The sequence below is a fragment of the Sceloporus undulatus genome, chromosome 3 (genome assembly GCF_019175285.1).
Source record: "Sceloporus undulatus isolate JIND9_A2432 ecotype Alabama chromosome 3, SceUnd_v1.1, whole genome shotgun sequence".
NCBI classification, from domain to species: domain Eukaryota; kingdom Metazoa; phylum Chordata; class Lepidosauria; order Squamata; family Phrynosomatidae; genus Sceloporus; species Sceloporus undulatus.
In genome coordinates this window covers 190,892,269-190,905,664 of record NC_056524.1, presented here as the reverse complement: position 1 = coordinate 190,905,664, position 13,396 = coordinate 190,892,269, and the positions used below count along the sequence as shown (strand labels likewise).

Sequence of the window (13,396 nt, the reverse complement as noted above, 5' to 3'; positions counted from 1 at the left end):
AGATGCTTCCCTGCTCTCAGGCTTACAATCTAAGAAGACACGACACAAAAGGAGAAGGGAATGGTGGGGGGGAGGGGATCAGGTCCAGCATCCTTCTCTCCCTCTGAGGCCTGGACCAAGGCAGATGGACTGGAGGGAGGGCTCTTCTTCTTCAGGCTAGCCCTGATGGAGCTGGGCCAGCCTATTCTCTCCCTCATTGGCCAAAAGATGACAGTTAAGGAGAGAGGAGCATCTTTCTTGGCTATCCCTGATGGAGCTGAGGCCATGTAGTTTCCAATGTTATGATTGGGAAAAGAAGCCAAGACCAACTAATGTGTGGCCACATTTCCACAGGGTTGATGGCTACCAGTACAGCATATGCTGTGTCTAGTTCTTTGAAAGACATATGGGCTCTGAGAGAGAGAAGAGTGTAAAACACCCCAGCAGAGAGAGGAGGAGGATCACAGTGACTACAGGAGTCTAGGGGGAGGAAGAAGCTGCTGGGTTTACTGGTACTTGGACCTCTTCCTTCCAAACGGATTCCTCTCTCTTCAAGACTGAGGCCCTGACTCATTAGGCACTGTGTTTGCCATCACTCACAGCGGCTTTGCCTGCTAGAGCTATAAAACCAGAACCTGACAGAGCTCTGCTGCAAAACACCCCAGCAGAGAGAATGGAGATGAGCATTGCCCCTTACAGTTGGACATAACTGGATAATAAGGGGAAACCTTTACCTTTTTACCTTTTAGAGTGATGTAGTGGTTTGAGTGTTGGACTAGGATGCTGGAGTCCAAGGTCCTAATCTCCACAAAGGCAACCTCCTTCTACACAAATCATGACAAGAAAACCCCATCATAGGGTCACCATAAGTTATAAATGACTGGAAGGCACACAATAATGGTACTGAAACAGTTTTAGTTGCTTTTTTGTGGGTTTTTGGGCTATGTGGCCATGTTCTAGAAGAGTTTCTTCCTGATATTTTGCCAGCATCTGTGGTTGGCATCTTCAGAGAATGCTTGCCTGGAAAGGAGTTGGGTGTGTGTGTGTGTGTGTGTGTGTGTGTGTGTGTGTGTATATATATATATATATATATATATATATATATATATATATATATATATTGTGTGACCTGGGAAGGCAGGAGTGATTTGCGTGTGTATTGTTCTGTTGCTAATGGCAGGCCTCAGGGTGGGAGAGTATGCAAAGGAGGATTAGTGTCTGCTTGAATAGTGCTCATTGTCTGCTGAGAACCCACAAAAAACTATGGATGCTGGCCAAGAAAGCCTTCGACTCCACAGTTTTAGTTGTCTTGACAGGTAGCCTATTCCAGATGAAAGACAGAGGGAGTGCTTCCCTTGTTCTGGATCTCTCAGTGGCATTTTATACCATTGACTATGGTAGCAGTGACTCTGCAGGATGGGAATAATAGGCTCTGTGTTATGGTGATTCTCTTTATGACATTGTGGAGCAATCCAAGTACTTCTGGGTTATTCCCTTTGTACCTGCTGATGAGGCAGGAGTCTAAATTCTTTTCATTACAACTGTTGATTCCCCCCCCCCCTCCTCAAACAGTTTTATTATTTCCTGCCTTGCCAGCTAGATGTGTCTTCTCTTTACTCATACACTAGATTGTTAACTTAGAAACAATGGAGGGAGTTCAGAGAAAAAATGCAGAAGAATTGGATAAAAATGAAGTGCCTTTGTCTTCGAAAAGAAAATGAAACAAACCAATGAGGGAATACTATTAGAATCTGTACAATTGACAGCAGATTGTGAGACATGAAAATAATCCCATTCAGATGACCACTGCCTAGCATGTTTCTGGAAAAAAAAACAGGAAAATGATATTCAAGAAAATTTTCATATCATCAAATGAGAGTGACTCACAGGGATTAACAAAGACACTAATGCACCAGCAATAGAAAGCAGAAAGGAAAGAACATAAGGTAAAAGACAGGACATACCTGAAAGAGGATTTAGTTATGAAAGTATTTATGAAATGTATTTTATCAGATATACAGCTGCATCTGCGGCTCATTATATCCACACAGCCTCAGTCTATGACCACAGCTAATGCTCAACAGTTAAAGCCATCAGATGTACAAGAGTTAATAAGCCAATCAGTGAAAAATGTATTGAACTGCATTTTAAATCAAAAGAACAACAATAAATTAAGTGGATTAGGAAGCTCATGAAATACCTTTAACAGAATTAACACGCTTGATTACGTCTTAATGAATTTGTTTATGCAAATTAATTTAATGAACATGATTTAACATTATCTGGAGATCTGCATTGAATAGGGCTTGGGCTTGATGGTCCATCATGCCCCTTCTAACTCTGTAAATCTGTGTCAGGATGAATTTAAAACAAATCAATTTAGAAAATTTAAAAAGTTCAGAAGTAAATGCGGTTGGAATTGATACTCAGTAAAAACAAACAGAAGAGAAATCATCAAAAAGTCAATAAAATAATAGGGAAAAGACAAAAGGGTGCAGAAGATAAGGGACTAAAGTGCACCAGAAAAGCTAGACACATAGAAATGTCCTGGGAAAATTCCTTTATAAACCCCCAATTTCCCCCATGTGAGAAAGTTCTAATTTTCCTTACATCCCAAAAATATTGAGTAGTATTGCTGGTATGGAGGCAAGGTTGAAGCTTCCCCTCACTGCTGGAATGATGCTGCTAAGGATCTCTGCAACTGAGAACAGTTATACACTGTACCCCCGTTGACTAGAAGCTAGTAGATCTGATGATAGTGGGGCAGTGAATTGACTCTACAGTACTCTGAAGGAGATCTCCATAGCACTGAAACTATTTTGCGATTCACACATTGAGTCTATAATATCCAGAGTTGGCATCCAACTGATATTGGAGTCACTGATCTGCACTGGGCTCATCCCAGTGATATCAGCTCAACTATTGCTGTCAGTCTCTGAAATGGGAAGGACGCTCCAATCTTGCTCTCATCTCTGAATGACATAGGCAATTCCACAGTGCAGGAGTCTTCCTCTATGATAGAACCTTGGAGACCAGATCTGATCATTACTCACAGGTGTATTATGAGATAGGTAGGACTATGGTATGTTTTGTTTTCTGTGGTAATGCTGCAGCAGCTCTGCTTTGGGAGGGAAGGCAGAGGGAGGAAGGGATGGTAGCCTACATTTGAAAGAATAATGGGTTTTAAAAGAGCATCAGCTATAATGATGACCACCTCTTGCATCATGGGGTGGAGGAGAAGAAGGCATTTTGGTGGTACCAATTTGGAGGACCAGGGAAAGGGCCTTGGGTTGTCTGTTGCTTGTGGGCATAGTATGTCCTGCAGGCTGTGTATCGTCTATCTCTGCTTTAAAATATTCTAGTCACCAGATGTACTGTTTGCATTCTTCGGATGTTTCATTTACGTCATGGTATTAACAGTGAGAACAAGATAACATGACATGCAGATCTTGGCCAGTGGAACTACGCTCACACAGTGCTTTACTCACAGAGTGTGGAATCTTGGCCAAAATGTCCTCTTACTATTTGTGATGCATTTTCCCTGCCTTTTACAACTGTTTCCAAGAGGTTCAGAATACTATTGTTTGACAGAATATATATGCTTATTTATGTAGTTCTCTGTGTGTACTACTCTGCAAATGGCAGTATAGGCAGACATGGGAGGACAAGTGTTCATTTCTCAAGAGAATACTATGATTGGCCACATTAGCTGGTTGCACTTGGGATTAAAACAAATGACTGAGCAAACAAATATTTTTATTCTTTCGCCCAAACTATGCATGTGAAAAAGTGTTTGAATCTTCAAAAGCTGTTTGGCCCTGTCTTTGTTCCCTTTTTTTTAGTGCTTTCACTAGCTTTATGTACTTATTTGGTGCCACAAATTAAAAATATGGACCACCACCAACAAGATGACATCTACATTGAAAAACACAAATGGAAAATTAGTTAAATACTGTATACAGAAAAATAATTAATAACACATTTGATGTTGCTTTATATTACAACCTTAGTGTCAGATACAATGCAAAAGAGCTAATTTAAATAACATAATCACATCAATTTTATATGAACAACATCTGCAATGATACAAGGAAAGTATGTCAAATGTAGGTTAGAAATGTGCCATGAATAGGCATTATCTTGACCAGTAATATTACTACTGCTGTTCTTGTCACTATACATTGATCAGCCGCATGCTGTGCATTTGGCAGATAACAGCAGTGACACCTTTCTTGCTGAAAAGTCTTTCAATCAAAATAAAATGGAGAAGCTGAAAGTGAAAAAGCAAATGTGTTCTAAGGACAGTGAATCTATAAACTGGAAAAGCTTACCTGGCAACAGAAGGCAATGTCATTGTCAAGTGCCATGAGATATTTTGTGGAAATAATAGATTTTGAAGTGAGTTATAATATGAGAAGGACAGGGAATTATCTATGTATATACAAAGTACTAAGAAGGTTGTTCCAGGTATAGAAAATCACTCTGTGAAGCAAAATTAAAAACAAACAAATGGAAACAAACAGTTAAGATAGTATTTGAAGATAGGTAATATTTCAGCAATTATTCCATAAAACAGAAATATTTGAGTATTCATTGAATGTATATTTCAAGTTACAAAAGAACTTCTTGCTGTAACAGGTTGATCCTAAAGACACAGGACTGGAGTGGACTCCACTGATGAGGCTGTGTGCATTAAGTGGAAAAACAGATGTGGCCAGACTTTTCATAGATTCTGGAGCTAACGTTAATGCAAAAGATAAAGATGGCAAGACACCTTTAATGGTACGTTCTATCAATAAGCAAGGTGCTAGCATGTTTCCCAGTAACACTGTAGTTTTATATTCTCAGTCTTATTCAGTGTGTAGAATACAGCGCACCCGCGTCAGACGCGGGCGCACTTTATGCGGCTTGAGCATACGCGCTCAAGCCGCGGGGCGCGCACAGGGCGGAAGGGGCCGCGCGTCCCATTCAATTGAATGGGTGTGTGCGCCCATTGCGCCCCGTGCGCCACCGCGCCGTCATGCACGAGCCCCATTGTTTCCAATGGGGCTTGAGCATAGGCGGAAATTGCCTTACGCGGAGGGATCTGGAACGGATCCCCGCGTAAGGCGAGGACCCACTGTATAAAATTTTATCCTGGTTCATGAACTAATCACACCTGGTATCCTGTTGGTTAGTTTCTGCTAAAGCGTACGCATTGTTTTGAGTAGAGAAAGCAAATTAACTTGATGGTTCTATTCTAGTTAGAATTAACAAGAGGATTTAGGCCCATATCATTTAGTCCCCTCACTCCCTAGAAGCATCAGATACAGATATCCATATCCAAGCATGTTTTGAATGGATCAGTGTGTAATTATGCCAGGTTTGATACTTGTAATTTAAACTTAACAAGTTCAGGCTTTACTGCTCTGCTAGGTTTATGAAAGTGAATTGTACCCTGACCTCTGTCTGCAGGGCATAAATAAAGGCAAAATATTTTTCTAAGAATAAACAAAAGCTTGCTTTTGAACAGCCATGAGCAGATGGAGAAAATGATTAGTGATATTCTTTGAATTCTTGGGCAGACATTGTCAGGAGGCTTAGAGTGCGTTTATGTTGAAAAAGGAGTAGATGGGAGAGGGAAGCGTCATCAGTGAATGTTTAGATTTTACCTGCCATGGCAGAGTTGATATTTTTAACCCAAAAGGCATCGCTTGGTTTAAAATCTTGGATGAACTACTTCTTATGGAAGAATTGTGTCCTTGTAAAAAGGGAACCCATTGTTAAAAGGGCTGCTTCATACTAGAGGATAGCACACAATAGAAGACATTTTATACTATGGAACATTTTTTTACACAAGGTGGCGATTCTTTGGGGGCTCATTTTACTTCACAAAATCATTGGTCTATCTAGCCCAGTATTGTCGACACTGACCGGCAACAGTGGCTCTACAGCATTGCAGACAAAATTCTTTCTTAGTCTTACTTGGAGATCCTTGCTATTTCTTGATGGTCTCCAGTCCAAGGAGAGGTCTCAGGATGGTCTCAGGCCTGAGTCTGCTTAGCTTCCAAAATGAGACAAGATGCAAAACAGCATGCGATTTCTGTGCAAGGACCCCTCCCCCCTTTTTGCACTACCCACCTTAAGGGCTCCTTGTACCTGTGCTGAGATGATGGAAGGATTTACAAAGCAACACTTCATTTCTTCTTTGATTTCTCTTGTTAAGGCACTTTATATCAAAATCTCTTTTCTGGTTTGGTATATGAGTACATAATCTGAGCAGATTCAAATGTTTTTTTAATAGGATGAGTCCTCTTATTCCTTCTTACTTGAAAATTCATCTTTCTGAAGTACTGCATTTGTAGATTCTATAAAGATCAAAATGCTCTCTGTCATGTTTTCATTCCTGTTAGCACAGAGCGAGGAAGCAAGTACTACTTTGCAGTTAAAAACAGGTGTTTGGGATGCTGTTTTAATGATCTTTAGAAGTTGCACATTATTTTCAAACTCTCACTGCTGATTACAATTCATATCCCTCATGTAGAAGCACATTTCCATGACACTAGAGGATAGAAATTTGTGAGACCACGTGGATTAAATATAGTAGTGCAGTTTAAGGATTTAGTGCATTGAACTACTCAATTGATCTGCTTGCCAAGTCTGTCCAATTCCCATAAAACCTGTACCAAGATTAGAAGGCTGAGACCACCTCACATATTACATATTGATGGGTGTATATATAAGATAACTTAAATATACCTTACCAATGTAAAATATAACTTGAGAAGACATGCTTGCTTCACATAAAGTACCTGATGATATTTTTTGGTGGGTTTTTCGGGCTATGTGGCCATGTTCTAGAAAATTTTCTTCCTGACGTTTCGCCAGCATCTGTAGCTGGCATCTTCAGAGAATGCTTTGCCTGGAAAAAGTGGGTCTATATAGATTGTGTGAGCCTGGGAATGCAGGAGTGATTTGTATGTGTATTATTCTGTGCTGATGGCCGGAATCAGGCTGGGAGGCTCATGCAAAAGAGGATTATCATACCTGGTGATAGCTGCTTGGCTAGTCTGCCATCAAGAAATATCAAGAATTACAGTCTGCCCTCTCCATATGCAGGGATCTATTTCGGACCCCCCATGTATGGGGAAAAGAGTGTATGCTCAAGCCCCATAGGAAATAATGGGGTGCATGCTCGCGGTGGCGTATGAGGCAAGCGGCGCGAGTATGCACCCCATTATTTCTGCCTGGACTTGTCTTCCACATGAGCTCAAAGCCGCGGAAGGCAAGCCTGCCTATAAGGAGGGCCGACTGTATTGTCAGACCTTATGTTCTAGCTATGAAGACATTTTCAATTTGTTTTTTGTTTAATTATCTAGATTCTGGATGGCTTCACAGTTTTCTTTTGTTTGACTGTGAAAGTTGTAATATAGTCAATAGAATAACAGAGGAACATAGTCAACAGAACTAACATTCTGAAGGACAAACTATTATGACAGTGGTATTTGCTTATGCTTTAGGGCAGAGGCATCCTTAAGCTATTAAGACTGATACTTACTAAACCTACCAAGTCCTCCTCCTTACTGAAAGTTTTCCACCTCTGATGTAAATAAGGTCATGTTATCTGTATTATTTTAACTCTACTCAGTAATAAATGACATTTAAAAGACATTTGTTAAATCCCTGTTGAATTGAAAGAAAATAAGTCTGCCTTCCATCAATTGGAATCAGGGAGTGAGAATATTGGTGTTTAGAATTTTTTAATTTTTTTCCTTTAGGATGCTATTCTAATATTGGGTGGGATACACTTTGGCAGTTATGAATGTGTGACCAGTATAGTTTTGCAGATACACAGTGACTCCTGGCTTAACCCCTCCCTCAATCCCCACTTACCAGGAAGCAGCCACCGCAATTGACAGAGGTCCGTTCCCTTATTGATCAGGAAGCAGCTGACTGATGGCCCCACCTCCTCCCATGAGCAGTTTCCAGTGCAATAGGCAGAAGCAGGCTCCCTGTCAAAATCTCTCCTCTTGGGGAAGATTGCTCACATGTCAGGGGTGGGAATGTCAGTCAACTGCTTCCTGAACAACAAGAGAACAGACCCCTGTTGATTGCACAGCTGCTTCCCAGTAAATGGGGATTGGGGGACTAAAGTAGGGAATATACAGGGATTTTGGATACAAAACAGTCGTAAATGCATAACCCTATGGAGCCCTTAGGGCCCCGTGAGTAAAAAGGTTGGGAACCCCTGGCATAACCTAAACCAAATTGATTTAGTAGATCTCAGCCATTGTGTAGTAATGTTCCATTATGTCAACAGGAGGCCTTATGTGGCAAAACCGGCTGACAGAATGCAACTATTGGCTCTCATTGGAAAAAAAAAAAAAGTTGTCAGTTTATTCTCATACAGAGTGGTTCTATTTCATCATTCTTCTTCCTTGAGGGAAAAAACTTATTTTATACAACCAATCGACCAATCACGGGATATAAGTGAGAAAGTGAAGTGAATGAGAGCCCCTTCCCCACTAACAGAGTGCTCCAGTTGGTAATGCAGAGCTTCACTGTTTCATATGTGTATAAGGGCCCTCTCATTGAAACAATGCACTGGCTCTTGCTAGTTGTTTTGCTGGTGTATGTGTGCATGCACATGTGTTTCTGCCTAATGATGCATATTATAATCTGGTTTTAATTTGTGGATTGTTTAATCTCTTTTTAACTTTAGTATTTTGTATACTTTTAACTATGCATTTTTTAAATTTGGCGTAAGCCACTTTCAGTCCTGCACTGGGAAAAAGGTGGGACAGAAATAATTGTAACAACAACAACAACAGTAATAGGATGTGACTTTGGTCCTCTCTGCACAGGTCAAATAAAATGTCATTCCCTCGTTCCCATGTCGACCAGTCTGAATGATGCATGGGCCATATCCCTGTTCTGGTGCAGACTGTCTTGACATATAAGTTTATCACACAGGCCCCTGGAATGGGCCTGGCACATTATGAAAGGGAGCAGGATGGGAATGGGAGGTGACATAGAATGCAGTTTACCGCACAAGAGAATGCCATTGCCGCCACTGGAAGTTCCCATTCCGTTCCAGATGTGTTCCCCAGGGGCTGATTTGCTGGAAATGTTTAGAAGCGTTCCCAAAAACCGGTCCCTGAGGAATGCATCTGGAACGTAATGGGGACTTCAGTGGCGGTGGCGTTCTCCTGTGTGGTAAGATGCGTTCTATGCCACCTCTCATTTCCATCCCACTCCCTTTTGTAACGCACTAGGCCTGTTCCAGGGCCTACGCGATAAAACTATAAAGTCTAGATAGTTCAGTGCCAAACCTGAGGTATAATATCCTTAAAATGTTCTTTTAAATCATTTTTTGCTCTGGATCTTTCCAGAAGTGACTGGAGCCCTCTGTTGTGATGCCAGGCAGCCATTTATAATGCATCCCGTTGTGTCCCCCAGTGCCAGTGGTGGTGGTGGTAAGTCACTTACTCTTGAGTCAGAACAAGGTACTCAGCCATATGGTTGATGCTGGGGACCTTGTTCTGACTTCAGAGCAAGTGATTCATACCAGTGATGCTGGCCCCAGGCAGCACAGCAGGTTGCATGTGCAAACAGCCACCTGGTGTCACAATGGAGGGCCCAAAATAATAGAGAGACATTGAAGCAGCTTTCGGGGCCAGAATGCTCTGGGTTCCTGGAGTATTTGGCATATGTAGAAACATCTTTTAGTAGGAAATGCTATCTTTTGTCAAGAAGCCCTTAGGGTCTCCAAAAGCATATAACCTGTGGAAATGTATAAAACCTGCACTTCTGTGTTTGCTTTCAGATTGCAGCTTTAAATAACCATGAAGACTTGGTTACACTGTTGCTTGAGAGAGGAGCAGATCCTGAGATTAAAAATGAGGTAACAGAAATGACAGCAGGTTGTTTTGGGTTTTTTTTCTGCATAGCCCTTGTTCTGTTTGTAAAATGCCACAAAACATTTTAAAGAAGAAACTAAACATGTCTCTCTCTGTGTATCTTTTCAGTTTGGCAAAGGAGCCCTGGAAATGGCTAGAGGTTTGAATAGACAGGTATGGATCTTTTTTACTCCAACTCATCTCCTGTGTTCTAGTTTATTAACCTTAATTCTGCTTTTACTTAATTTGATTTTTTTTTCTTTCTCTCTTTTAGTCCGTGGCTGCAATAATAGAAGATAAAAAAAAGCAATTGAGTACTGTTAACATTCCTCTTACTCCATCTTCCAGTACACAGCTGTGTGAAGCAAGTAAATGAAATCCTAATCTTTTTCACCAGGAAGGTGGTAGGAACTTGAAGACTGAATTCTAGCTGTTTCCCTTTTTCATATTTGGTTGTTAGCATGTTCTTAGACTTCCTAATTAAATGCAAGCTTTGATTCTTATTCAGTATTTTCTTTGGTGTTTACTTTTGTCTGCATTTTAAAGAAGCATCACTTTCTAACTATATTGAATGTTGCACTGATTCTAGTATTTCACTCTTCTGTCTTTTTACTTTGTGCTAGGAGTGGTGTTTGTTTCAGGTACTTGAGTATTAATGGTCACTGGGTGCTTCTAGAGATAGTCAAGTACTAGTCCTAATAGTGCACTTGTTTCATGTTTTCTCCATTAATGAAGGCTTTGTGGAAATAAGGAAGATGAAAACAGTGGTATGGAAACATGGTATATAACAACACAAGAAAGTCTGAACTGCCCATGAAGTTTGCTTGCTTATTTATTAATTTATTTAGTAACCTGCTTCCAAATGGGATTCAAAGCAACTAAACTTCCAAGCTTCTCTGGAAGCATCCACCGATACAGCCAAACTAGATGTGAGTTGTACGATTTCACCTACCATTCTAAAATTGTAAAGTAACAGACAGCATTCACATTTTTGTGTACATAATAACTGGATCAGGACCATGGTATAAGAGTGGTTGAATTCTTTGCTTCCACCAAGGTGCTGCATGGGTCCGTTCCTTCCTTTGCCACAGCAGAGACTTCAATCCCAGTCATCCTGTGCCATGGTCCCACAGGTGATCTCTCTCCCTCCCTTGCTGACTTTTTATTTTTTTAAAAAATAAAACATGTGAGAGCTTTAGTTTTTGTACTAATGCTCCAGCAGTATAGACATTTTTTTGACATTCCCAATTCTACCTGAGAATTGAGGTACTGGGAAAATGGATCCCTGCCCATTCATTGACTTTGAGCTCTGTCCTAACCATTGTCAGAGTGCCATTGAATTCCTATGTCTGGTATATCCATTAGGAAGAGTACAACTTTATATTAGCTGTAATTTTGTTTAGAGTTACAGTAATTGCTTTGGGGCACTGATGCCAAACTGTAGCAAATAGAACATAGTTGTCAAGTTAATGCTGTAGTCTTTAGGTGAGACCAAATTTCATTAAACACTGTATTTCAGAGTAAAAATGCACATGATTACTGTGGTGGGCTGCATTCTCTATGTACACTTATCTGGAAGAAAGTCTCTTTGAGCAAAAAATGATCTTATGAGTAGATATACCTAAAATTGTACTGGAAAATATTCATTAATAACAGCTAGTTATTGACAAAAATGGTTGCTAACTACATTAGTCAGCTCAAAAATGTTTCAGACTTTGAGATATCAGGGCCTTAACTGGGGACCTAGGGATGTCTGCTTTGAATCTTTTGTTAAGAGAAATAATCCCTTTTTGATTCAACTTAAAACTCTGGCCCAGAACAGTCGGGCCAAATGAAACCTTGAAAATTTATTTCCCAGTTTATTAGTCTCCTGAGACCAACAGAAAGCTAGTTAAGCAGTTATATTTCTTAAATAAATACAATATTTTAAATTATTAATTGGATAGCTTTTGAACTTGTGGTGTTTGGAAAAAAAACCTCTTTGTATTTTTGAGATTTTGCATCCATTGAAGCGTGAACAACATGTATAACAAAATACAGCAATTGTCAAAGTCAGTAGCATTAATATGCTTTATCTTTTCTTCAGGCTACTAGCTCTGTAATTAATTTTAATTATTCTACCAACTGTGCGCATCATCTTCATATTGTATAAAACTCAGTTCTGTGTCTTCTCATCAGCCAAGATACCCATCATTTTCCCTTTTCTGATTTGAACAATTTGTTTCCTGCCACTGAAATGGTATTTTATTATATTTTTCTGTTTTAAAAAGCCAGTACTCGATGCCAAGTCAATGTTCTTAGGTTCCATACGGCTTTCGGGTTTTATGGTGAACATAGCAATCAGTAGGAATTTAAGTATCCTTTGGTGCAAGTCATACACTAAATTCATAACAACATACTTTTCTTGTCTCATATGGCTATCCTTCTACCTCTTCCCATAACAGTAGTGTACAGTATTGTGTTTGACAAGATACTGTATATTCATTATGTTTTAAGAATACACTATAACCCAGGGCATCAGCTTCTCTAACAATGTCATCACTCTTACATTTCAGGCATTTCTACATTTACTGTCTGACCATGAACTGCTCCAAGACTTCCTGCCTTGTATGAAAGCCTGCTCATATTAGTTAGCTTCCATAGTGTTACACAATATCTTTACTTAGAACTATGCATACTTTCTTAGCTTGCATGCCATTCAGTTTCAAGACTGTTATTTTTAAATTTTTAAAGAAAAACATATGTTAGCTGCATCCCTACACATGAAACCTCTGGAAATGATGTACAGCAAGAGGTATATAATACTGTACATTGGCTGAAATCTTGGATCCACAGATCCAGTTTCTAATCCTGAGATTGTAAAATGTGCTTATGATCTTACAACTTTGGGGGATTCATGTTTATGGTTGTTAATGATTGAATGTGACCTCAAAAGCCAACTGAAGGTTTCTGAGATGCTTCAATTAAAGCTCTGGGAAATGATGATAGCACTGTCTTAATCTTCTGTCTTGAGGTAGATTGGAGGGGCATGACATTGACAATGGAGCTCCATCACTGTCAATTACATCTGACAGCACCAGATCTCAGCTAATTTTTTAAACATTAAAAACAAATTTTAAAAAAATCAAACCTACACACAATAACATGCTCAGTTAGCCATTTTGATATTTTGTGTTTCCCAAGCTGCTAACAGATGAGAAAGTGCTTTAAAAAACAAAGTCCAAAACAAGTTCCATTGCCAGTCTACTCAGAATCATGTTACACTGGGTTGAATGGGATTATCTCCTAGACAAATGGATATCAGATCTTGGCAAAATTAGTAAATCATTAGATTCTCACTTCAGCCTCAGTGTGGGTTGCTTCCTGTATGTTAATTGTTGAAGCAAAGAGACATCCTAGAGAACATACCTAACCTGTTTCTTTCCTCTGTGTACTCCTTTTTGTTTCTTTCCTGTCTGCAGAGGTCAATTCCCACTTCTACCAAGAAGTTAGTTAGCCCCTTTTCTCCCCTTGTCTGGAAAGGGATTGTCTATGAGGCT

General features: G+C 39.9%; 1 protein-coding gene across 5 annotated transcripts in view; it reads left to right on the top strand.

Annotated features, from left to right (window-relative positions):
- Nucleotides 1-12,824, top strand: part of FANK1 (fibronectin type III and ankyrin repeat domains 1) — a 43,997-nt gene extending 31,173 nt beyond the window's left edge. Inside the window, exons 8-12 of one of the 5 annotated variants that reach the window (XR_006102739.1) lie at nt 4,618-4,761; nt 9,785-9,862; nt 9,987-10,031; nt 10,132-10,786; nt 12,413-12,445. Coding sequence is in view for 4 of the 5 variants with exons in the window: in XM_042456354.1 (XP_042312288.1) it covers nt 4,618-4,761; nt 9,785-9,862; nt 9,987-10,031; nt 10,132-10,225; nt 12,413-12,435 (384 nt within the window). In the remaining variant the exon portion in view is untranslated. Of the gene's footprint in view, nt 1-4,617; nt 4,762-9,784; nt 9,863-9,986; nt 10,032-10,131; nt 10,787-12,412 lie in introns of all 5 variants that reach the window. The other 4 variants (XM_042456354.1, XM_042456356.1, XM_042456355.1 and 1 more) reach the window with 4 other exon arrangements.
- Nucleotides 12,825-13,396: the final 572 nt, after the last annotated feature.